The 27500-nt window shown below is 42.0% G+C and overlaps 2 protein-coding genes across 10 annotated transcripts in view; both read left to right on the forward strand.

Annotated features, from left to right (window-relative positions):
* gdpd3a (glycerophosphodiester phosphodiesterase domain containing 3a) overlaps positions 1–18701 on the forward strand; it is a 32765-nt gene extending 14064 nt beyond the window's left edge. The window contains exons 7-14 of one of the 9 annotated variants that reach the window (XM_042081788.1): positions 4266–4355; positions 8656–8789; positions 9001–9060; positions 10688–10739; positions 16880–17001; positions 17074–17137; positions 18066–18133; positions 18190–18701. In XM_042081788.1, coding sequence (XP_041937722.1) covers positions 4266–4355; positions 8656–8789; positions 9001–9060; positions 10688–10739; positions 16880–17001; positions 17074–17137; positions 18066–18133; positions 18190–18319 — 720 coding nt within the window. In that variant the 3' untranslated portion in view covers positions 18320–18701. Of the gene's footprint in view, positions 1–4265; positions 4356–8655; positions 8790–9000; positions 9061–10687; positions 10740–16879; positions 17002–17071; positions 17321–17843; positions 18015–18063; positions 18134–18189 lie in introns of those variants that run through there. The other 8 variants (XM_042081789.1, XM_042081791.1, XM_042081790.1 and 5 more) reach the window with 8 other exon arrangements.
* A 7057-nt stretch (positions 18702–25758) lies between these two features.
* ypel3 (yippee-like 3) overlaps positions 25759–27500 on the forward strand; it is a 5457-nt gene continuing 3715 nt past the window's right edge. Inside the window, exons 1-2 of the mRNA XM_042081831.1 lie at positions 25759–26168; positions 27085–27203. Coding sequence (XP_041937765.1) covers positions 27087–27203 — 117 coding nt within the window. The 5' untranslated portion in view covers positions 25759–26168; positions 27085–27086. The remainder of the gene's footprint in view (positions 26169–27084; positions 27204–27500) is intronic.

Here is a 27500-nt window from a genome sequence, read left to right on the forward strand (position 1 = left end):
AGTTTCTGTTTTCTTCTACTACACACTGTTATTAAACATCTGTAAACTATTATTAAATGCTGTATTCTTCATTTGTAAAGCATTATTCCTACATTAATTCTCATCTGTAAATCATGTTTACACACAGTTAAAAATGGTTTGTTCATAGTAAACACGCATATCTATATTATATTTTTTAATTGACTGTTGTAATACCACTGGGCAGAGGTAGTGTAGTGGATAGGGAGCTGGGTTAACATGCAGTAACCCATAAAGTTGAGGGTTCAAACCCCGGCGTCCACCAATGTGGCCTTGCCCTTTAATTTCATTGTCGTGTAAGTCGCTTTGGGTGAAAGTGTCTGCTAAATAAATAAATGCAAGTGTAAACTTTATAACTCATTTGTAAATGTGTTGCAAGGCATAAAACGTCCTCACTTTAGATGAGCTCACAAAATATCATTAACTAACCACTTGTAACTCCTGAGTTAATTATGAATTATAGTATTAGGAAGTGGTTTATAAAATATGTATCCTCACCCTAACTAATCATTAGTGCATGTGTATGTAACAGCTGTTAAATAATGGAAATATTACTTAATCAAAAACATATTATTGCATCATTTATTAAGTATTAACAACAATGTATAAACATATTTAAGATAGGCTTATTTACTATGAACAAACTATTTATAACTGTGTGAACAAATGCTTTACTGATGATAAATTAGAAATTACTAATGATGAACAAACCATTAACTAATAAGTAACAAAGGCTTAATTAATGATGAATTGTGTGCAGTTATTATAAAGTGTTACCAAACATTGACATACAGATTTTATGCAAACAACTAATATTTAATTAATGATGAAAAAACTATTAACTTGTGCCAAATAGATGTGTTAGTAACAATGAACAAATATTAACAAAGGGTTAGGTAATTACTAGTTTGCTATTTATTATGGCACCTTATTATGGAGTGTTACCAAATATTCTTTAAAGGGAACATGAAATCAGTACAGTGTTTGAGAGCAACAGCTTTTCTCTGCCCACGAGATCATAAACCTGCAAACAGTCAACAGACCAACATGCTGACCTGCCTGGTACATCTCACACACACACACACACACACACACACACACACACACACACACACACAGTGATCACAACAAGTCTGGACAAATGACTTAGTCTGCACCAATCTGGCACACATTCAACACATGTGTGTGTGACAACAAGTCTGGACAAATGACTTAGTCTGCACCAGTGATGCCAGTAATGCCAGTATTTTGACCACTTTTTATCGGTAACGAGTAATCTAACACGCTCCTATTTACAAACCAGTAATCAGATTAAAGTGACTTATCTAAGTCACTGTGCGTTACTATTTTTGTCATTTTCCTTAGTAAAAAGATATATTCTTTGCTTTCTTCTTGTCTCGGGGATTAATGTCATACAGGCTATGCTCACATTTTCAGCATGAGGACAACTCACGTGTAAAACCACGCAGCGACACAAACGTAAACAACAATGGAGGGAGGAGAGAGATGCACATTTTATCTATACAGTCATTATTTTGAGTTTGTGTCAGCTAAACATGACAACATTAAGGTAGCCTACGTTGTACATTCTGTGCTGGCGACAAAGTGCTGTCTAGCTAGACATCCCCAAGTCTCCCAGAGTTTTGGGAGTCTCCCACATATTGATATCTTGACGCCCGCAAATTACATAAAATCTCCCGGAACCTAGAGCGAACAAGAGCACGCAAGCCATCGGGACTTCAAATCGGGTGTGCATCTGAGTTTAACGCGCACACAACGGAGAGGGAGAGAGAGAGGAGTGGTGCCTGTGCGCCTGAAGCGCATCCAAGACAGAGAGCATCCTGGTCTGTTTTGCTAAATCAACCAATCAGTTTTCAGTGTAGGTGGGCTTATATCTCTTTTCTCCCGAACTTAATTAATCAGTTCAGTGTGTAGTGTATCTAGGAACAGGAGCGTCATGGCAGAGTCAGTGCCCCTCAAAAAGGAACATTTAAGACCCATTTCACATCAGACTACACAAAAGTGTACCCAATTGTCTCATAAGTGTAAAACATAATGATAGTCTTGCACACTGCACTGTTTGTATTTAACAAGTGTAATTTCATTTGTATATTACTCAGGCCTATACTAGATGGCTAGTTGCCAAGGCTACATGAAAAGGCCAAACTACCAAAATCTACATATTTTACTATCACAATTTCTATCAATAGGCCTTCCTTATTTGGTGTACTGACTAGACATTATTGAACAAACATCTGAATTTCAGTATCTAAGTAGGTTAGGTTGGGATGTCTGCTATACATTGTTGACATTACTGTTAAAATGCACTTCCAGTATAGTGAGTATTGGCAAAACCGGTTATCATTTTTATGTTGAGGCGGTGGGGGTGTTGTCGGCAGCTGCTGAAAGTAACTAATAAAGTAACTTGTAATCTAACTTAGTTACTTTTAAAACCAAGTAATCAGTAAAGTAACTAAGTTACTTTTTAAAGGAGTAATCAGTAATCAGTAATCAGATTACTTTTTCAAAGTAACTGTGGCAACACTGGTCTGCACCAATCTGACACACACAGACACACACACTTAGTCTGCACCAATCTTAACCTAAATTCATTGTTTTGCACTTTTGCAAGTTTTTCAGGTGTCGGCCATGAAACATTACATTACATTACATTTGGCTGACGCTTTTTTAGCCAAAGCGACTAACAACATGGTAAACAGTTTAAGTTTTAGAGCAATTCTCAACGATTTTAGGACAATTTAAAAAACATTAGAGTACAGTAAGAATAAGTGCATCAGTGAGTGCTGTTTTAACAGTTACGTGTCAGTTTAAGACGGCTGGTGAGTGCTAGGATCAGCAAGACTTGTTGTGAGTGTTGCTATGAGAGGAGATGTTCTCTAAAGAGCTGGGTCTTCAGGAGTTTTTTGAAAATGGAGAGGGATGTCCCTGCCCTTGTAGGAACTGGCAGTGTGTTCCACCAACGAGGAACAACAGATGAGAAAAGTTTGGATTGGCTTGAGCGTACCGGTGGTAGAGCTAGGCGTCGTTCGTCAGAGGAGCGCAGCGGTCTGGAGGTAGTGTAAGTCTGTATGAGGGCATTCAAGTAGGTGGGAGCAGAACCGGAGACTACATTTTAGGCAAGCGTTAGAGCCTTGAATTTGATGCAGGCCGCCAGTGTAGCTGGATGAGCAGCGGGGTAACATGTACCCTTTTGGGTTGGTTCTAGACCAGGCGCGCCGCCGCGTTCTGGATCATCTGAAGGGGTTTCACTGCGCAGGCTGGGAGACCTGTCAGGAGGGCGTTGCAGTAGTCGAGTCGTGAGATGACTATTGCCTGAACCAGAAGTTGGGTAGCATCTTGAGTCAAGTAAGTCCTGATTTTCCGTATGTTGTAGAGTGCGAAGCGGCATGACCGGGCGACTGAGGCAACATGATCTGAGAAGTTTAGTTGGTTGTCGAGAACAACTCCTAGATTTCTTGCAGTCCTGGTAGGTGAAACAGACAGCAGCTCTCACACACACACACACACGTGTGATATGTTTTTCAGGTGTCGGCCATGGTGAAACAGCAGCTCACACACACACACACACACACACACACACACACACACACACACGTACACACACGTGTGATATGTTTTTCAGGTGTCGGCCATGGTGAAACAGCAGCTCACACACACACACACACACACACACACACGTGCTATGTGTTGCAGGTGTCGGTGTTGGTGAAACAGCAGCTCACACAGACACACACACACACACACACACACACACACACACACACACGTGTGCTATGTGTTGCAGGTGTCGGTGTTGGTGAAACAGCAGCTCACACACACACACACACACGTGTGCTATGTGTTGCAGGTGTCGGTGTTGGTGAAACAGCAGCTCACACACACACACACACACGTGTGCTATGTGTTGCAGGTGTCGGTGTTGGTGAAACAGCAGCTCACACACACACACACACACATGTGCTATGTGTTGCAGGTGTTGGTGTTGGTGAAACAGCAGCTCACACACACACACACACACACACACACACACACACACGTGTGCTATGTGTTGCAGGTGTCGGTGTTGGTGAAACAGCAGCTCACACACACACACACACACACACACACACACACACACACACACACACACACACACGTGTGCTATGTGTTGCAGGTGTCGGTGAAACAGCAGCTCACACACACACACACACACACACACACACACACACGTGTGCTATGTGTTGCAGGTGTCGGTGTTGGTGAAACAATATGACAGAGAGCAGCTCACCGTCTGGGCCACAACAAGCTCCGGGATCATGAAGCTCTGCAGAGACACGGTGTGTGTGTGTGTATGAAGATCTGCAGAGACACGGTGTGTGTGTGTGTATGAAGATCTGCAGAGACACGGTGTGTGTGTGTGTGTGTGTGTATGAAGATCTGCAGAGACACGGTGTGTGTGTGTGTGTGTGTATGAAGATCTGCAGAGACACGGTGTGTGTGTGTGTGTGTGTATGAAGATCTGCAGAGACACGGTGTGTGTACAGTAGTGTGTGTGTGTGTGTGTGTGTGTGTGTGTGTGTGTATGAAGATCTGCAGAGACACGGTGTGTGTGTGTGTATGAAGATCTGCAGAGACACGGTGTGTGTGTGTGTGTGTGTGTATGAAGATCTGCAGAGACACGGTGTGTGTACAGTAGTGTGTGTGTGTGTGTGTGTGTGTGTGTGTGTGTGTGTATGAAGATCTGCAGAGACACGGTGTGTGTACAGTACTGTGTGTGTGTGTGTGTGTATGAAGATCTGCAGAGACACGGTGTGTGTACAGTAGTGTGTGTGTGTGTGTGTGTGTGTGTGTGTATGAAGATCTGCAGAGACACGGTGTGTGTACAGTAGTGTGTGTGTGTGTGTGTGTGTGTGTGTATGAAGATCTGCAGAGACACGGTGTGTGTACAGTAGTGTGTGTGTGTGTGTGTGTGTGTGTGTATGAAGATCTGCAGAGACACGGTGTGTGTACAGTAGTGTGTGTGTGTGTGTGTGTGTGTGTGTGTATGAAGATCTGCAGAGACACGGTGTGTGTACAGTAGTGTGTGTGTGTGTGTGTGTGTGTGTGTGTGTCTGTGTGTGTGTGTGAGTGAGTGTCATGGTGATGGTGCAATGGTGATAGTGGCCATGGTGATGGTGCAAATGAGTAAGTCCAACAGTGCAAGAATAAAGTCTATATATCTATATATATATAACTATTTTAAGAAAAGGTATAAGTGTGGCCACAGTTCGGCTGTGGCCTGGAGGGAGGGGTTATGCATATGTGCTAATGTGCTAATATAGCACGCAAACAGTGAGGCAGAAAGACAGTGGTAAAAAGTAAAAAGTGGCTAGTGGACAGACAGTATCCAAACATGGAGGGGGTGAAGAGGCAGACAGACTATGCAGAGAAGTCTATCTCTCCTCTTCCCTTAAGTGAAGCATTGAACAGTTCACTGGCCCTGGGGACAAATGACTTCCTCAGTCTGTCTGTTGTGCAAGGCAGTAAGCGAAGTCTCCAGCTGATCAGGCTTTTCTGCTTAACAATAGTGCTGTGGAGTGGGTGACACTCATTGTCCAAGATGTTAATCAGTTTGTTCAGGGTCTGACGAACTTTGGTCGCTCGGTCAGATAATCTGTAATCCAGGTTACCAGGTGAGCGTCCACACCCATCTGCAAGAGCTTGCCTCACTGGTACGATAGCTTGTGATGATGGAGGTGAGTGTTGCACTGGTATTGAGGGGGGGTGGGGGCTGGGGTATGTCCCTATCAAGGCTGCCAGAGTCGTGGACACCTCAACAGGCACAGGCAAGGAGGCGTCAGGTGGGGGCAGGGCGTGAGGTTATGGTGGCTCAGGTCGTTGGAGGTCACCAGGATGCAGAGCTGGAGAGACTGGGAGCAGTGCCTGAGTCTGCAGGGGGTGGTGGACAGACCACTCCCATTGGAGCTGGAGCAGGGCAGTCCAACCTGTTGTAGAAGTGGTTCAACTGGTTCGCCCTGTCCAGGTCCCCCTCCACAGAGCTGCTGCTCTTCTTCAGGCCAGTGATAGTCTTCATGCAGTCCCATGTCTCCTTCAAGTTGTTTTCCTGCAGCTTCTGTTCCACCTTCTTTATGTAATCCTCCTTAGCTTCCTTCAGCTTGAATTTGAGTTCCCCTTGCACGCGCCTCAGCTCTGCCATGTCCCCCTCTCTGAACGCCATCTTTTTCCTGTTGAGAAGGGTCTTGACATTGCTGGTTATCCAAGGCTTGTTGTTGGGAAAACAGCGTACAATTCTGGTGGGAACAACAATGTCCATGCAGAAGTTCAGGTAGTCAGTTGTGCACTGTGTGACCTCCTCCAAGTCCTCTCCATTCTGTAACACACTCCAGTCAGTACACTCGAAGCAGTCTCTCAGAGCCTCATCCACTTCAGGTGTCCACTTTCTGAAGGTGCGTGTGGCAACTGGTAGCCTCTGTACTTTGGGCTTGTACATTGGCTGGAGATGAATGAGGTGTGTTTGTGTTTGTGTGTGTGTGTGTGTGTGTTTGTGTGTGTGTGTGTGTGTGTGTGTGTGTGTGTGGTGTATGTGTGTGTATGTACTGTATGTGTGTGTGTGTGTAGAACTCCTCTATTCCCTACATGTTCACAGTATATGTGTGTGTGTGTGTGTGTGTGTGTGTGTGTGTGTGTGTGTGTGTGGTGTGTGTGTGTGTGTGTATGTGTGTGTGTGTGTGTGTGTGAAACTCCTCTATGCCCTACATCAGGGGTAATTAATTAAGCTTCAGCGAGGTCCAGTTATGGAAAATTTCCTCAAGCAAAGGTCCGGAGCATCATAATGTTTAGGCTATGTATGTATGTATGTATAATATATAATATTAGGATGGATAGATAGATAGATAGATAGATAGATAGATACATACATACATACATACATACATACATAATTGATCCCCAAGGGGAAATTCAAGAAATAGAAGATTGTAGGCCTAGGCCTAATGTTTAATGTGAAATAAAATAAGTAGCCTAAAAGGCAACATTGGAAATGAGGAGAAATAAGGCAAGATAAGAGTAATTGGGGAGAAAAACTGAGTAGCCTTGGCTATTTTAAAGATCTTAACGTGAACTTAAAATAACATTTGAGCTGAAACAAGGATGGATATTCCACAGCTGGTTCCTTGAACCCATTAATCAGCAAGTTTAATTTTAGTTTTTTAGTTTTTTTTATGTTGACCCGAAATCCTGAAAACCCAGGAGGAACATCATGTTGGGCAGTGAATGCATGTCGGCTTAACTAGATTGTGGTGGATCAATCATATTGCCTTCTAGCCTGGCGGGCCATCCTATATCATTGAAATGTATAGTCTGGAATCGAACCATTCACCTCGTTTAATCCAAGGGGCGGGCAGAGAATTGTCTTTCAAACTGCCTAGGCATGCAATAGGCCAGCGCTACGACCATATCCGTATCCGGTCGGCAAAACGGCAAATACATCCTTCTCCGAAAGGAATGACTTAAGTGCATTGTGTTGCTCAACTTTCAAAGAAAAGCACAAGTCCAACTTCTCCAAAGTTGACGCCAACGCCGATTCAAACAACCGCTCTTCATTCGCCATAGCCACCTTCCTTGTTCACCGTCGCAGGACTGTCGTTATCCTGTTAAGCCCGCCTTAAGACTCTCTAACAAAATAGAGCGCTGTGATTGGATGACGTCCACGGCGTCAGTCAGTAGAAATCCCTATGGTTTGATACTAGACGTACAGGCTGAGCAAATTAATTTGCCGCCGCTAGGGTGCGTCTAGATTTCTAGGCTAATTGCCTTCTTAAATCGTAAAATATTCCGTGGTCTCAGTTCACTGTTGAATGGGCCTAGCCTACCCTATGCTTGCTCAAAATATATGCTTTGTCTAGTAGAGGTGCTTCAAATTGGCGCTTTTAAAAATCGCCCGTCTCAGAATGTAGAAGAGGTCCAGGGCAATTCCGCGCAAAACTGTCACATCCATATTTAGTTGGCATTACGGACGTGACAGTTTTGCGTGGTATTGCCCCCGTATCGTTATATAAAGCTCTGTTTTCACTGTCTAGCTTCCTCCTCTTTGAGCAATCGATGATTTGAAAATAACTTACTTATCGTTAACTTAGATATCCATCTGATTGTTTCTCATCCCGTTTCCTCTCCTCGCTCGTTTCAGGCTATCAGTCTCTTCCCCATAGTAGGCTACTTTACTCACTGACTCGACTTTATCAGAATTCACAGATTTCACTGGCTGAGTAGCAGCAAGCGAAATGATGGTTCCTGAAGCTCCTGAAGTAAATGCTGTTATCCTAACCAACGAAACATTGACATCTTACGTGAAAATCTAAATTAGGTTATTATGGTCTGGATCCGGATAGGATCACGTCATGGTTCGGACTCGGACCGCGGTCCGCCATTTGGTGATCCCTGCATGTTCACAGTAAATGTGTGTGTGTGTGTGTGTGTGCACGTGTGTGTGTGTCTGTGTGTGTGTGTGGAACTCCTCTATGTCCTACATATTCACAGTATGTGTGTGTGTGTGTGTGTGTGTAGAACTCCTCTATGCCCTACATGTTCACAGTATGTGTGTGTGTGTGTGTGTGTGTGTGTGTGTGTGTGTGTGTGTAGAACTCCTCTATGCCCTACATGTTCACAGTATCTCGGGGACTTCAGCTCCTTCTGTTGTTCTACTGCGGACTCCTGCCCTTCGTCCCTCTCGGAGAGAGCTTCCTCCAATTCTACCTGCCACGCATCTTCAACAGGTGTGTGTGTGTGTGTGTGTGTGAGGGGCGCAGGGATAGGGGGGCGTGTGACGGGGGCTTTTTTTGCTTTTTTATTACATTAAAGTTATTACGTTATTGGGCGTTATTACGTTATTATGTTATTGGGCGTTATTACGTTATTGGCCGTTATTCGGTTATTGCTTATTGGCTGCAACATGTTTAATTTGCTCCTTGTGTGTTTGTTCTCCAGGACATTCCTACCAGAATCTAGGATTCTGCGAAACAAGGTGGTGGTGTCTCTGATTGAAAAGTAAGTCCGTAATTTAGAGATGAAAATAATGATGATGATGATGATGATGATGATAATAGTGATGATGATGATAATAGTGATGATGATGATGATGATGATAATGATGGTGATGATGGTGATGATGATGATGATGGTGATGATGATGGTGATGATGATGATGGTGATGATGATGATGATGATGATGATGATGATGATGGTGATGATGATGATAATAGTGATGATGATGATGATGATGATGATGGTGATGATGATGGTGATGATGGTGATGATGATGGTGATGATGGTGATGATGATGATGGTGATGATGGTGATGATGGTGATGATGATAATAGTGATGATGGTGATGATGGTGATGATGGTGATGATGATGATGATGATGATGATGATGATGATGGTGATGATGATGATAATAGTGATGATGATGATAATAGTGATGATGGTGATGATGGTGATGATGATGATGATGATGATGATGATGATGATGGTGATGATGATGATAATAGTGATGATGATGATAATAGTGATGATGATGATGATGATGATGATGATGATGATGGTGATGATGATGATAATAGTGATGATGGTGATGATGATGGTGGTGATGATGATGATGGTGATGATGATGATGATGATGGTGGTGATGATGATGGTGATGATGATGATAATAGTGATGATGGTGATGATGATAGTGATGATGATGATGATGGTGATGATGGTGATGATGATGGTGATGATGGTGATGATGATGATGGTGATGATGGTGATGATGGTGATGATGATAATAGTGATGATGGTGATGATGGTGATGATGGTGATGATGATGATGATGATGATGATGATGATGATGGTGATGATGATGATAATAGTGATGATGATGATAATAGTGATGATGGTGATGATGGTGATGATGATGATGATGATGATGATGATGATGATGGTGATGATGATGATAATAGTGATGATGATGATAATAGTGATGATGATGATGATGATGATGATGATGATGATGGTGATGATGATGATAATAGTGATGATGGTGATGATGATGGTGGTGATGATGATGATGGTGATGATGATGATGATGATGGTGGTGATGATGATGGTGATGATGATGATAATAGTGATGATGGTGATGATGATGGTGGTGATGATGATGATGGTGATGATGGTGATGATGATGATAATAATGATGATGATGGTGATGATGATGGTGGTGATGATGATGATGGTGATGATGGTGATGATGATGATGATGATGGTGATGATAATAGTGATGATGATGATGATGATGATGATGGTGATGATGGTGATGATGATGATGATGGTGATGATGATGATAATAGTGATGATGGTGATAATGGTGATGATGATGATGATGATGATGATGATGATGATGGTGGTGAGCAAAAGCTCGGGAGAGTGAGAGAGAAAAAAAGATGCCGCTCTGCATTCCACAAGCCTAGAGCGCCCTCTCCAGGCTGTAGACGGTAATGTTTAGGCTTTGGTTCATGTCAGTCAGTATGAACATTTAGAAACATGTTAAATTATATATATTTGGGAAAGTGGGACTTATAGTCCGGAAAATACGGTACATCAGTGATGTTCTGTTGTGGTGATTTCATTGCAGGCTGACCATGAGGAAGAGTTTGTTTGACCATCTTGTCAAACGGGGGATACAGGTGAGATTGGAGTAACACAGTCACAAGCACTCACACACACTCACACTCACAAACACACCAACATACACACACACACACACACAAGCACTCACACTCACACTCACCCTCACACACACACAGACACACATACACATACACACACACACACGGCACATTAGACCAGTTTAGACTGATGCTGGACCTAATTAGTGTGCTTGCTAAAGCAGGCACACTATTGTATTTTGGCGTAAATCTCGCCAAAATGCAACCTAGGGTCTTTTTGTGAATGTACCTGAGTCAAATTTTAATTTAAAAAGCATAATTCAGTCCCTCCAGGATTTCGCGAAGATTTTTTGAGATTGTTGCGATCTAAAATGCCTGATTTCGCGACAACTTTTCTAAAAATTGCGATGGAAGTTGCGGTGTTTTTAGCTGTTTGTTGCGAAGAAATTGCGAGAGGAAGTGATAATTGCACAAATAGTTGCGATTTTTTTTTAAATTATTTTTTAATTGAGGGTAATTAAGGTTAGTAAGACCAAAATCACACTGATCATCTTGATGCTTATTAAAAAGGATAAGTAAAGGTAAATAGTAAGGGTTACAGAAGATCAAAGTAGGCCTAGGCTACTTTATTTGTGTAAATACTTTGACTGGGGTAATTCACAAAGCAGTAGGCCTATAACCTTTCGTAGAACTGTCCAAAAAAGACAGCCCCCTAAAGAGATGGCATAATGTCATATGTTTCAATACATTCATATATGTTGTAATTCATATTAAGTTCATATATTTTTAATAATTCATATTCTGTGACTTGCATAATTACTGATAGCCAACTAAGTATCTAGTAATTTCATATTGATTTAAACTATTAGACTACACTTTTCTTTAATGTTATTACATTGGTGATGTGTAAGTCTAATTGACTGCCTGCCACTTTAAGGACGTCAGAGTAGCGTAATATCTAAGTGGATTGGAACGCTTGCATCTCACTGTGTTCGGCTACGACTGGAAATAACTTTTTGCATAGTGCATTATTACGATATGTGGATAGAATTCGGGATGTTTTCTATGTCATTAGTTAAAATAAATGTTAAAAAATAACTCGTATGAAATCATTCTTGGATCATAGAAGAGGTAAATGTCTTACAATGTAATTTCTATGATTTTGGTAGCACTGCACTACACAAACTGAGCCCACAAGCTAGCAAACATGACACGAGCTAAAAGGACATCTCCAGGTGTAAATGCTTGCCAATGGGTTGCATACTGTAGCAGTTTGGTTAGGTTACGGACATTTGAGTTAGCAACACTAGTTAGCTTAGGTTACTGACATTTGAGTTAGCAACACTAGGTTAGGTTACGGACATTTGAGTTAGCAACACTAGGTTAGGGTACTGACATTTGAGTTAGCAACACTAGTTAGGTTAGGTTACTGACATTTGAGTTAGCAACACTAGTTAGCTTAGGTTACTGACATTTGAGTTAGCAACACTAGGTTAGGGTACTGACATTTGAGTTAGCAACACTAGGTTAGGGTACTGACATTTGAGTTAGCAACACTAGGTTGAGATGACAGATGCAAGTAAAGCAGGTCATTAACGTTAGCCTTCTATTTATTGTCATCAAAACTGCAGAGGAGTGAACAAGTTATAGGGCTGTCTCTAGTGTCTGCAGAAGTGAGTCTGGCATCTGAGTCAATATTCTGCGCGAGGGGCTGTTGTGGTAGGTGAAATTTCACGGGGAAACCATGATGATTGGTCAAATTTGCGAAAAAGTTGCAGTGTTTGGACAAAATTGCGAGGTCGCCCAGAATTTACGAGGATTTGCTGAATTTGCGTTAATTGTTGCGATCGCAACATTGCGAATTCCTTGAGGGACTGATATTTGGTTGCCTTGGTGCCTTGCTCAAGGGCACTTCAGCCGCTCCTACTGGTCGGGGATCGAGCCGGCAACCCTCCGGCTACAAGCCTGAAGCCCAGTAGGTCACGGCTGCCCCACAATAATAACAAACTTAGAGAATGTGCTTTCAGCGTGACTCATGATGCTACCTACTGCACGAGCACACACACACACACACACACACACACAACACGCGCACACACACACACACACACACACACACACAACATGCGCACACACACACACACACACAACACGCGCGCACACACACACACACACACACACACACACACACACACACAACACGCGCACACACACACACAACACGCACACACACACACACCCAAAACTGCTGGAGTGGCCTGTGCACAGAGGGGAGGGGCGTGGCCTGTGCACAGAATGGAGGGGCGTATCCTGTGCATATAGGGGAGGGGCGTGGCCTGTGCATGTAGAGGAGGGGCGTGGTCTGTGCACAGAGGGGAGGGGTGTGTCCTGTGCATATAGGGGAGGGGCGTGGCCTGTGCATGTAGAGGAGGGGCGTGGTCTGTGCACAGAGGGGAGGGGCGTGTCCTGTGCATATAGGGGAGGGGCGTGGCATGTGCATCTGGTGAGGGGCGTGGCCTGTGCACAGAATGGAGGGGCGTGTCGAGTGCCTTAAAGAAGCAGTGTGAATCAATGTTGTGACGGAGGTTGGGACTCCAGGATAAAGGTTTTGACTGAGTGGCAAGATATGGATTGCGATTTCCGGTCAGAGAATTCACGGATACAGATCCACTGTTTATCTTCTTTAATCTTTACATTTTCGTAACTTGAGCTGACAACAATGTTTTGTATATGTGTCCATTTGTTCGAAATATGTATGTGATTGTGTGTGTGTGTGGCGTGTGTGTGGTTTCTGAAATGAAATAAGGAATAAACGTGGATTACTAACACAGCCATTAATGTAGTGCAGTGGTCCCCAAACTTTTTCTTCTGAGGGCCAGCTCACTATGCCTGGCTCTAAGAGAACTCATATCAGTGTAAAATGTAGCTCAAATGAAATAATACTAATAAAAAGACTTTAACATTCCCAAAAGTATTAGCAGGGAGTCCCAAAAGTGTATTTAATCTAAAATGTGTGAACTCTGAACTCTGTGTATTTGCATACACAGCTCAAGTTGTGAACAAGCAATATCCTACAAATAATTTGAAGTTCTCAAACTATGAGAGTTTTATGAAGTGCAGGCAAAAACATCTGAAATGACCACTTTCACTCACCTGATGAGAACTTGTGAATTTGTATGAACATTTGAACGAGTGAATAAAAAAATAGAAATAATTATCCCAGAAAGTCCCAGAAATATGACTTGACTTAGTTAGTTATTAAAAATTAATTGATACACTTCTAGAATACTTTGAGCACTAATGCAGTCAGCCTCTTGCATTGTTTGCAGGTAGGCCTACGTTTCATTCCGTTTCCGATGGCAAACGCAAAACAGCGCCAAAACAACCACCAGTGGACAAAAAGAGTATTACATGTGTACTGTTACGACTCGCCATAGAGAATGAATGGGGGAAATTACGGAGGTTATAGTTTGACGATGTCGTACTCCCATGGGGGCCAGATGCTATATACCACGGACATGTTTTGGGGGGCCACCTAAAATAAGGGTGGCGGGCCATAGTTTGGGGACCACTGATGTAGTGCATGAGATTCCCGATTACCATTACAGTTAGAATGAATTGCCACTAGATGGCGCCAGTGTTTAAGGAATGACCAGACTGCTAGTAAATTCGTGAACATAAGGTACTAAGTGATTAACTTGCCATTGCTACGTTATTTAGCATATTAATGCAACACAGTTAATGTCAATGTTAACAGACATTACTAGGATACTTCAACACATGGAAAATGATTAAAGGACAATTCCAGCGCAAAATTAACCTAGGGGTTAATAACACATGTGTACCGAGTTCGACCGTTCGCTGGGATTTATTTTCATGCTAGTCGAATGTGACCAGTTTTATTGCAAACCGCTAGTTAGCGCTTAACGCTAGCCTTCGGGGCACATGTACAGTAAAAAGAAATCGCTATTTCTATACCACTAACAAGGCTCAAAATAGCACCACACTTACACAGTAGCACAATGAGGGTCTCTACATGTAAACCGAGGCATTGAAAACTTTGTAAGTGTACAGGCAGTTTATTAAAAAGAAACACATTACCGTGTGTGCTTCATCTCACTGTGTGTTCACTGTGTGCTCTGTGTGCTTCACTAATTCACGGATTGGGAGACCAAATTTCCCTCACGGGATCAAAAGACTTATTTACTATTGGGGCAGGTCTCTCGGCACACTGTCTGATCTTTTCCTCCTAATCTTAATGTAGCCTCTTGTTTTAGTGTTACCGTTTACTTTGAGAAAGTCACCAGGTTCCCCTGGTTGAAAAACATCCCAAAGGAATAATTTTCTCACCCCCACAATTGAAATGGACATGGTGTCATTCAATCTCAGGCCATGTCCTGGGTCAAAAAAAATCCAGCGAAAGCTAAATTCATTGTCCAGGTGTGCCCTTATAAAGGTTAAGCTGAGTTGTGCATGTTTGGAGAATAGTGATCCATGATCACATCCATGATGACTAAGTGATCAATTTTGGGATGGGGTGAAAATTTCAACCACCAAAACACCACCCCCAAAGTGGAGAATAACTATAGAAATGCATTAGTTTTGGGTGTTTTTCAGACAATGGGACCTGGTGACCTCAAAGTAAATGGTAACACTAAAACAAGGGGCTACATTAAGATTTTTGGAGGAAAAGATAAGATAATTCACACATGAATGCTTTACTCAGAGCAAAGAGATTTCTTAGATGTAATGAAATAATAAAGAGAAAAATAGAATGAGAATTCTTTCATCAATTCAGTGGTGGTGTCTTTTTCTTAAGGGACATATTTATTGAAGTAATCTAAAAGTAATCCTAAAGTAATCAGATTACGTTACATGTTTTTGGTAATCCAACTGATTACGTTACTGATGACAAAAATTGGCATGTAATTTGTAGTCAGTAATGGATTACATTTCAAAGTAATCTGACCCAACCCTGCGAAGGAGCTTGCTCTTCTCCGCAACCCTGTCTATCACGTCATCAGCATCCAAGGACCTCTTTCTCTGTCGCCATCAGCATAAAGACCTCCAAATTATCCTGTGACAATCGTGTCCTTAGGCGATTCTTGATGAATTTAAGAGGAAAAACTCTGTTCGCATGCCACTTGAGTAGCCTACATGACAGTGTTAGTAGGAATTTATATGCTAACCATATATTGTTGTAGGCACAGGTAAAGAGGTTTAACTGCTGGAGAAGGAAATAGCAACAGATTGCACAATTCTTGCAGGTAGCACATTTCTTGCTCACCAGGTTTATTTCTGTATCTTCCTCTATCTCCGTGACATCATCAAAGTCCGACGCTCTGACTGTGTACTTGTTTAGAGGAGACTTTTTCAGGCTGTCCCAGTGCGTAGCGAGGTGTGTCAATTCCGACTGTAGATTTTCAACCGTAGCTTCACTGAATTTAAGCAGACATTCACTTATGTTTCAAAGTGCATTTTGAGGCATTGCTTCAACTTTTGTAAACCAATAATAAAATAAAAGATACAGGCATATTTATTGTATTTCAATTTCAAACAATGCACGTTTTAAACATTTGATTGAATAAGGCTACAAAAGAATGTAGACTGATGTAAATATTGAGGGTCACCATGACTGTAGTATAGAGACTCATATCTGTATAAATACCGATCAGTTTCCCATTGCCTAGGAGGAAGAGGGAGTTAGAGATAAATGGCTGATTTGAAGCCAATTAACACTATTGATGCTTGATAGTGGGCCTTGCGATGAAGGGGCCGTGCGAACCCGACAAGCATGCCGCCCCGTGATTGGCCAGCCCAAACGGCCCACGAGAGGCCGCAGCCCTTCCAGAGCGTCCAGTCCGTCACTGCACACACACACACACACACATACTCATGAACAGCCCTAGCCTATTCCACTGTCCGCTCCCATGGCCCACACCTGAGCAAGCACACTTTGCTGTTCCTCTGCAATGCATTTCTAGTTCATTACTCCCCCTCTCTTCTCTCCTCCCTCTTCTCTTCTCTCTCTCATTCCTGCCCCATCCCCTCTCATCCTCTCCTCCCTCTCTCTCTCTCTCCCTCTCCCTCTCTCTCCCCCTCCCTCTCTCTCTCTCCCCCTCTCCTCCTCTCCCTCTCTCTCTCTCTCTCTCTCTCAGGTCCATCTGTTTGTGTGTAACACAGATGATGACATCGCTGCTGCGTTTGCTGCTGGAGCCACTGGTGTCATGTCCGACTACCCAACGCTCCTCGCCAACTACTTACACACACACACACACACATAACATGCACGCTCAGAACACACACACACACACACACACACACACACACACATACAGACTCATATCATAACACACACATACACAGAGCCTACCCAACGCTCCTCGCCAACTACTTACACACACACACACACACTCATAACATGCACGCTCAGAACACACACACACACACACACCCAGACTCATATCATAACACACACATACACATAGAGCCTACCCAACGCTCCTCGCCAACTACTTACACACACACACACACACACACACTCATAACATGCACGCTCAGAACACACACACACACACACACACCCAGACTCATATCATAACACACACATACACATAGAGCCTACCCAACGCTCCTCGCCAACTACTTACACACACACACACACACACACTCATAACATGCACGCTCAGAACACACACACACACACACACACACACACACACACAGACTCATATCATAACACACACATACACATAGAGCCTACCCAACGCTCCTCGCCAACTACTTACACACACACTCATAACATGCACGCTGAGAACACACACACACACACACACACACACACACAGACTCATATCATAACACACACATACACATAGAGCCTACCCAACGCTCCTCGCCAACTACTTACACACACACACACTCATAACATGCACGCTCAGAACACACACACACACACACACACACCCACTCATATCATAACACACACATACACATAGAGCCTACCCAACGCTCCTCGCCAACTACTTACACACACACACACACTCATAACATGCACGCTCAGAACACACACACACACACACACACAAACACACACACCCAGACTCATATCATAACACACACATACACATAGAGCCTACCCAACACTCCTCGCCAACTACTTACACACACACACACCCATGCTCATAACATCATAACATGCACGCTCAGAACACACACACACACATATACACACACACACACACACAAGACTCATAACACACACGCCAAGACTCATAACATGCACACGCACACACACACCAAGACTCATAACATGCACACACACACATACACACACACACACACACACACACACACACACATAGATCCTACCCAACGCTCCTCACCAACTACTTACACACACACACACACTCATAACATGCACGCTCAGAACACACACACACACACACACACCCAGACTCATATCATAACACACACATACACATAGAGCCTACCCAACACTCCTCGCCAACTACTTACACACACACTCACCCATGCTCATAACATCCACGCTCATAACACACTGCTTACAGACACACCCAGACCTACGGTGCACATAACACACACACACACCTTCACACACACAGAGCCTACCCAACTCCTCGCAAACTACTTACACACACACACACACACACACACACACAGAGCCTAACCAATGCTCCTTGCAAACTACTTACACACACACAGCTACAGCATACACCCACTTAATAAACTTTCCTTCTTTAGACAAACACACCAGCCTGCTGTCGTTGAGTTACACAGAGGAGGAATGGGACACACACACACACATACACATATACACACACGCACACACTCACACACGCAACACACACTAACTAATTCTATGGTGTGTTTTCATGACACATACACACACACACACACTAATTCTATGCTGTGTTTTCATGACACACACATACACACACACTAATTCTATTGTGTGTTTTCATGACACACACACACTAATTCTATGGTGCGTTTTCATGACACATACACACTAATTCTATGGTGTGTTTTCATGACACACACACACACTAATTCTATGGTGTGTTTTCATGAATGCCAAAATATGTGTTTTGTAACTTATTACAAATACTGCACCGCTGGTTTTATTATAAAGACGATGGGATGTCACTTGCCTTTTATGGACTGTCTTTCTCACACACACACACACACACACACACACACACACACACAGAGGGGGAGAGAGAGAGTCTTTGTGTCCATTAACCATGGCTAATTTGTTTCTGCTGTAATGCCCTGGTTTTCCTGGTCAAGGCTGCTGGGTTCAAAGTGTGTGTGTGTGCGTGTGTGTGTGTGCTGGGTTCAAAGTCCGCATCACGGCAGCCTTCCTGGGCGACTATGTTGTGTTGGAAGACAGCCCAGTCTGATTGGCCTCACACACACACACACACACACAAATTCCTCCACAATAACCGGGTCTCACACACACATTCCTCCACAACAAGCAGGTTAAATGTGTCAACCCACACACACACACACACACACACACACACAGCGACTACTTACACACACACACACAGCGACCGGTCAGGGAGAAGGGGATCTGTTATGCGTAGCCTAGTTAACCTGTAAATCCTAGTAAACCTAAAATGCAGAGACCAAATTTCCCTCACGGGATCAAAAGAGTAAATATACTTACTGTCAGGGAGAAAGAGGATCTGTTATGCAGCTAACCTGCATCTTTTAAAGACCATTTTTAGATTATTATTTAGGACATGGCTTTACTTTTAACTATTCATATTAATGTCACCGTACAGTAGGCCTAATGTTGATTTTGACTATTCATATTAATGTTACAGTACAGTAGGCCTAATGTTGATTTTGACTATTCATATTAATGTTTTTTTTTTTATTTATTATTTATTTATCCTTTATTTGACCAGGTGATGTCCCATTGAGATGTTCAAATCTCTTTTACAAGGGAGCCCTGGGGCCACAGATACACAAGTTACACAGAAACATTGATGACAAGACAGACTAATAAGGACAGAATAGCATAGAAGAAAGACATGAGGACTAGACAGACCAAAAAAACAGCGACACAAGCCAGTGACACAACAAACAAAACAGATTTACAGTACATGTAAAAACAATATAAAAATCACATAAAGGGGTCATTGGAAGCATGTGCACTGTTCAGATTTGGATCGTTTAAGTAACTGTTTAAAATGTCCAAGTGGGATAAAAACAGAAAGCTTCAAAACGTTTTGGAGCAAATTCCAACACCAAGGAGCAGCATAGCTAAAAGCAATCTTACCAAATTCAGTTGTTGTACGTGGGATATTTAGAGCCAGAGTGTTAACGGAGCGTTACAGTACAGTAGGCCTAATGTTGATTTTGGACAAGGGTTGCGCTGAGGTGTCCTGTCATACGGAACTAATGGACGAGGGCGAGAGGCGAAGAACTCCCCCAACGCAACGAGGATGGAATCGTGGCATAGTAAACATTCTCAAAGCTCTCAAGAATAAAAAATAAAAATCGTAAAAAGAATAAAAGAATAAAACAGAACAGTAAGAATAGAATGAAGGCAGTAGAATATGGCTATGTGTGAAAATAAATACAGTATGTACATTTGCTAATAAATAAATAAACACTAAGGTGGTGTAGGGTAATAAATAGACACTAAGGTGGTATAGGGTAATAAATAGACACTAAGGTGGTATAGGGTAATAAATAGACACTAAGGTGCTATAGGGTAATGCTAATAAATAGACACTAAGGTGGTATAGGGTAATAAATAGACACTAAGGTGCTATAGGGTAATGCTAATAAATAGACACTAAGGTGGTATAGGGTAATAAATAGACACTAAGGTGCTATAGGGTAATGCTAATAAATAGACACTAAGGTGCTATAGGGTAATAAATAGACACTAAGGTGCTATAGGGTAATAAATAGACACTAAGGTGGTACAGGGTAATGCTAATAAATAGACACTAAGGTGCTATAGGGTAATGCTAATAAATAGACACTAAGGTGGTATAGGGTAATAAATAGACACTAAGGTGCTATAGGGTAATAAATAGACACTAAGGTGCTATAGGGTAATGCTAATAAATAGACACTAAGGTGCTATAGGGTAATGCTAATAACTAGACACTAAGGTGGTATAGGGTAATGCTAATAAATAGACACTAAGGTGGTATAGGGTAATAAATAGACACTAAGGTGGTGTAGGGTAATAAATAGACACTAAGGTGGTATAGGGTAATGCTAATAAATAGACACTAAGGTGGTGTAGGGTAATAAATAGACACTAAGGTGGTACAGGGTAATGCTAATAAATAGACACTAAGGTGCTATAGGGTAATGCTAATAAATAGACACTAAGGTGGTATAGGGTAATAAATAGACACTAAGGTGGTATCGGGTAATAAATAGACACTAAGGTGGTATAGGGTAATGCTAATAAATAGACACTAAGGTGGTGTAGGGTAATAAATAGACACTAAGGTGCTATAGGGTAATAAATAGACACTAAGGTAGTATAGGGTAATAAATAGACACTAAGGTGGTATAGGGTAATGCTAATAAATAGACACTAAGGTGCTGTAGGGTAATAAATAGACACTAAGGTGGTATAGGGTAATAAATAGACACTAAGGTGCTATAGGGTAATGCTAATAAATAGACACTAAATAGACACTAAGGTGCTGTAGGGTAATAAATAGACACTAAGGTGCTATAGGGTAATAAATAGACACTAAGGTGGTGTAGGGTAATGCTAATAAATAGACACTAAGGTGGTATAGGGTAATAAATAGACACTAAGGTGGTGTAGGGTAATAAATAGACACTAAGGTGGTACAGGGTAATGCTAATAAATAGACACTAAGGTGGTATAGGGTAATAAATAGACACTAAGGTGGTATAGGGTAATAAATAGACACTAAGGTGCTATAGGATAATAAATAGACTCTAAGGTGGTATAGGGTAATAAATAGACACTAAGGTGGTATAGGGTAATGCTAATAAATAGACACTAAGGTGGTATAGGGTAATGCTAATAAATAGACACTAAGGTGCTATAGGGTAATGCTAATAAATAGACACTAAGGTGGTATAGGGTAATGCTAATAAATAGACACTAAGGTGCTATAGGGTAATGCTAATAAATAGACACTAAGGTGCTATAGGGTAATAAATAGACACTAAGGTGCTATAGGGTAATGCTAATAAATAGACATTAAGGTGGTATAGGGTAATAAATAGACACTAAGGTGGTATAGGGTAATAAATAGACACTAAGGTGCTATAGGGTAATGCTAATAAATAGACACTAAGGTGGTATAGGGTAATAAATAGACACTAAGGTGGTATAGGGTAATAAATAGACACTAAGGTGGTATAGGGTAATGCTAATAAATAGACACTAAGGTGGTATAGGGTAATGCTAATAAATAGACACTAAGGTGCTATAGGGTAATGCTAATAAATAGACACTAAGGTGCTATAAGGTAATAAATAGACACTAAGGTGGTATAGGGTAATGCTAATAAATAGACACTAAGGTGGTATAGGGTAATGCTAATAAATAGACACTAAGGTGGTATAGGGTAATGCTAATAAATAGACACTAAGGTGCTATAGGGTAATAAATAGACACTAAGGTGGTATAGGGTAATAAATAGACACTAAGGTGCTATAGGGTAATGCTAATAAATAGACATTAAGGTGGTATAGGGTAATAAATAGACACTAAGGTGGTATAGGGTAATAAATAGACACTAAGGTGGTATAGGGTAATGCTAATAAATAGACACTAAGGTGGTATAGGGTAATAAATAGACACTAAGGTGGTATAGGGTAATAAATAGACACTAAGGCGGTGTAGGGTAATAAATAGACACTAAGGTGCTATAGGGTAATAAATAGACACTAAGGTGCTATAGGGTAATGCTAATAAATAGACACTAAGGTGGTATAGGGTAATGCTAATAAATAGACACTAAGGTGGTATAGGGTAATGCTATTGTCCATGAGAGTGCGGCTGGGGATGACCGCCTCCTTGTCGTCCGTGTCAAGGTTGCCAAGTCATGGACACCTCAGCAGGCACAAGCAAGATGCCATATACATTGAAAAGAGGGTGGGAATAGTGCAATATCAGTATTAGACTGATTAAATATAAATATAGTGCAAGGCAGTTCAGTGGAATGATAATGTATTAATAATACTATTGTAACTGTAAGATTGAAGTACACATGAGGTAGATGAGCAGAACAGTGTTGATTGAACAGTCACTCAAAAAAGAGAACAATCCAAGAAAATCCAATACCTGACAACCAAAAGTACTTTGATGCTTAGGACCACACACATAAACACAAAACTACTTAATGCTTAGGAACATACACATAATAAACACAAAACTACTTAATGCTTATGACCATACACATAATAAACACAAACACATAATAAACACAAACACATAAACACAAAACTACTCTGATGATTCCTTCAGGCTGCTGTCACTAAAGCAGGAATCTAATCTTATAAGCTCTGCCATAATATCTTAAATATTTGCAAAGTTAAGGTTTAAGTCCGACTGCACATTATATAGGTCTAAGGTACCAATTACATTAAAAATAACAATTACATTACAATTAAAATAATTAGCAAATTACTGTAGCACAGGGTTCTAAAATGTCATTAAATGTCATTAAAGTGTCACCATGACACTCACTCTCTTGAGCACCTTGCCATGCACACATAACTAAAGGACTATGGTTGGACTACTTTTTGCACCTTCACCATGACACTCACTCTCTTGAGCACTTTACCAGTCCCGGCCCTGTCACTACAAGCGTCTTATGCTTGATCACCCTCAAGCACATTGGACTTTTTACATTTAATTTATATAGTGTATTTAGCAGACATGTGGACTCGAGTCACATGACTTGGACTCGAGTCAGACTCGAGTCATGATTTTAATGACTTCAGACTTGACTTGATAAAATTCGGCATGACTTGCGACTCGACTTGGACTTGAATACTATTCACTTGAGACTTGACTCGGACTTTGCTTCTTTGACTTGTGATGACTTGACATGTCTCGAATCAAAAACTAAATTTCCTGATCGTGGACCAGTCACCCCACAGACGCTTTCCCGCGACTAAAAAAAAAAAAAAAAAAATAGCGGAGACAAGCGGCCAGAGCACAGTACAGTACTGCCGCTACCCCCACACGCGTTACGCACTGTGTGTAGGGCACCAAGAGACAGAGGAAGGACCAACATTTAGCCAATCACTAGTAGCTTTACTGCAAACTGATTTGCACTCTTGTTAGAGAACGTTTAATGTCAAAAAGCACCAACAGCATGTTACATAAAGTTGATACTTTTCGAGTCCTCTCCATTAAGATCCAACTTGAACTTATGCTAGCCTACTGCATTTAATTGAGAACGCATCCAAGCACACACGAGAGGGAGAGAAAATGAGTAGGTTCCAGCTGGCTTGTCATTGTTGATGATGATTGATATCTTCTTTTAAATATAAGAAACATATAAAAGGAAATCGTGAAGGCAACAAATACGAGATTAGAGGAGATTGTGAATTATCCGGTTCTCACTAGCCTACTGTACTGTTATAAACTATGAGATCCAGGTCACTATGACATAGCTGCACTCACTGTGATTTGGAAAGTGGACAAGAATATTATGAAGAGTTGTCTTTGCCTTGTGTAATGGAACTGGTCTTAATAGTCTTGAAGTATTCAATAATTTATTTACATGAAGCACATGATATGCCGATTGAAATACATTTCACTCAGCTACTGTAGCTAGGTGGCTACTGGCTACAGCTCATAATTCACTTTTAATTGCAAACAGAAAATGTCAAGCAAGCATCATGTCATACATGCTTCTCTTGTGCCAACTTAATATCATGCTTATCATTGTTAATATTGTGCTATACATGTGGCACAAACAATGTTTGAGTTTGTGGACTAGCCATAGGCTATATTTGAACGGAGCTGGTAAAAAAAGGATCATTATGAGAACGTGTGACACAATGGGCTTAAAGTAACAGTGCACCATTTACAAATGAGATAAACAGCATCAAATGTGTAGTATTTCTTAAGAAATGAATACTTTAAAACAAAATTACTGTCATTATTATCTTTTAAATAATATAAAAGTGTTGACCTTGGCTTCCCTTATGAGTCGCCACTGCCAGACAGCCTAATAAATTGTTTGCAGGCAAATCTGTGGCCTAGCGCAGTGAAATACCATCAGTCAAATTATTACTCATCCTTACAGTGGGCTCCGCAATTTGGAAAAACATTATATATATTTGCAGCTGTGCTGAGTGTTATGTAGCTATCTGTTTACAGATTACACAGGTATGCGCATGCATATGTCGTAAAAGATTACAAGACAGAAACATTGAACATATTTTAATCTGTATTTATAAACAAAAAATACTGTGGATTAGATGGAAGTGCATTATTAAGTGAAGAGTACCTGATGACTTGTTCAGGACTTGAAAAAGATTGGGACTTGGACTTGGACTCGACTTGGCTTTGATGTGACTTGGACTTGGACTCGACTTGCCCTTCTCTGTATTTACTTGGGACTTGACTTGGACTTGACTGCTAAGACTTGGGACTTACTTGTGACTTGCCAAACAGTGACTTGGTCCCACCTCTGGTATTTAGTATTTAGTTTTGTTATTTTTCTTATCTTTCTTATCTTATACTGTCTTTATTGTACAGTGGAGTTTAGTTATATGTTTATACTTATACTTATGTTTACCATTTCTGCTGTAAGTGCATGTTGTGTGTGATGTCTGTATGCTACTGAGACCCTTGAATTTCCCCTTGGGGATCAATAAAGTATCTATCTATCTATCTATCTATCTATCTAAGTTGGGGTGAGCATAAACGTTCGTGGAGCGCGTCCTGATTGGCTGACCTATATTTGGGATCCTTCTTTGCCGCCTGTGATTGGCTGAGTTTTGTTTTGCACTGCGTGACGTATATGAGACTTCCTCAGATAGCACGTCTGACTGTAAACAGAGCGACAGAATCCCGTCGAGCTGACAGCGGCACCAGTCCAACAATACCGACATCAAACAGCTGCGAAGTCTGCGAAGAGACTGGACATTTATGTTTGTGCGTAAAAGAAAGGGCTCTCCTTACGTTAAACAGCCGAGCTAGACGATCGAGAGGAGGCCAGCAAACGGACAAAACGGACCACAGCAGCCGCAGCAGCGGCAGCACACACACGCTTGCTGGTTTGTTTGTTTGGTGGTGCGCACTCGTCCATGCTTGTTTTGTTGAAAGCGGTGAGCTATTCACGGATTCCACCACGTTCCGATGCATATGATTTGACCAAACCGATCCCTGTGTGTACTTCGTTCAGCTGTTGATTCATCAGAAGCAGTCACGAATCGGTAAGTGCATATTTAAGAATATTGCATCGATGTTTGGCAGGGTGGTTTATAGCCAGCGTTCACGCTAGCTGACTAGCCATTGGCGTCGCTCATTAACGCAGTAACTTCTGCTATATAGGCACGAAGAATTACAGGAATGTCGCGCGGGAACTAAGGGCCCGAAGGGTTCTCGGTGTTGTTGTCTGCTACATTACCGGGAACTCGGGGGGGCTGCGTCAGACGCAGTTACGGGCGGAATAAAGCGCAAGCATCACGCACAAGCCCAAGCTTGTCAATTTTATGGCGTAGATTCGTTCAGCAGGCCCAGTTAGATTAGAACCCCCGAAGTTCAAAGGGTTGCGGGAGTAAAATGTCACGGGAGGAGGCCACCTCTCGCCCCTCGAGCCGACCTGGGCCGCTGCCTTATATGGGACAAGACCGCGAGCGGCTAGAACTGGGTCATTTGCGCGTTTCCCGTGTGGATCACTCAACCAGGAAACAGATCCTCGAATACACACACACACAAGCAGATGTCTGACGTGCCTTAAAAACATACAGAATGTTATGTGTGTGTGTGAGAGAGAGAGGGAGAGTCTCTATGTGTATGCAAGACTCTAGATCACCTAAAGGGTCTGTGTGTGTGTGTGTGAGAGAGAGAGAGAGAGAGAGCGCGAGAGAAGTCTGGGCCCCTGGCCTGCTGTCCTGTGTGTGTGTGTGTGTGTGTCTGCAGGAGTTGTTTTGGCATCTCTGTTCCCAGAGTTTGACATCACAATAAGATCTAGATTTAAATTGATCATCATTTTTTTTTTTTTTTCTGTGTCACAAACTTTTGTTCTTCAATTGGTAAAAAGACACTCTGAAGATCGATACAAACACACACAAACTCCCATCCTGATGTGTGTGTGTGTGTGTGTGTGTGTGTGTGTGTGTCTCGTAGTCATGGTGAAGCAGAGCAAGGCGAAGACCTTCCAGGCGTACCTGGACTCCTGCCACCGTCGCTACAGCTGTGTCCACTGCCGTGCTCACCTGGCCAACCATGATGACCTCATCTCAAAGGTAAGTGTGTGTGCGTGAGTGTGTGTGTGCGCATGCGTGCGTGAGCAGGAGAAAGCAGGTAGTGAATGTGTGTGTCTAGGTGCAGTGTGTGTGAGCAGGAGAAAGGAGGTAGTGAGTGTGTGTGTTTGTTATTTTGAATAAAATGTGTGTTTTGTGTGCATGCATGTAAAAGATGTATGTATATGTGTTGGTTAGGTGAGCATATGTTTCTATCTGTGTTGGTGTGTGTTGGAAAGAGAGGGTGCACATGAGTGAGACGGCAAGGTGTGTGTGTGTGTGTATGGTAGCTTAGAAACA

This window comes from Alosa sapidissima, chromosome 24 (assembly GCF_018492685.1).
Source record: "Alosa sapidissima isolate fAloSap1 chromosome 24, fAloSap1.pri, whole genome shotgun sequence".
Taxonomy (NCBI): domain Eukaryota; kingdom Metazoa; phylum Chordata; class Actinopteri; order Clupeiformes; family Clupeidae; genus Alosa; species Alosa sapidissima.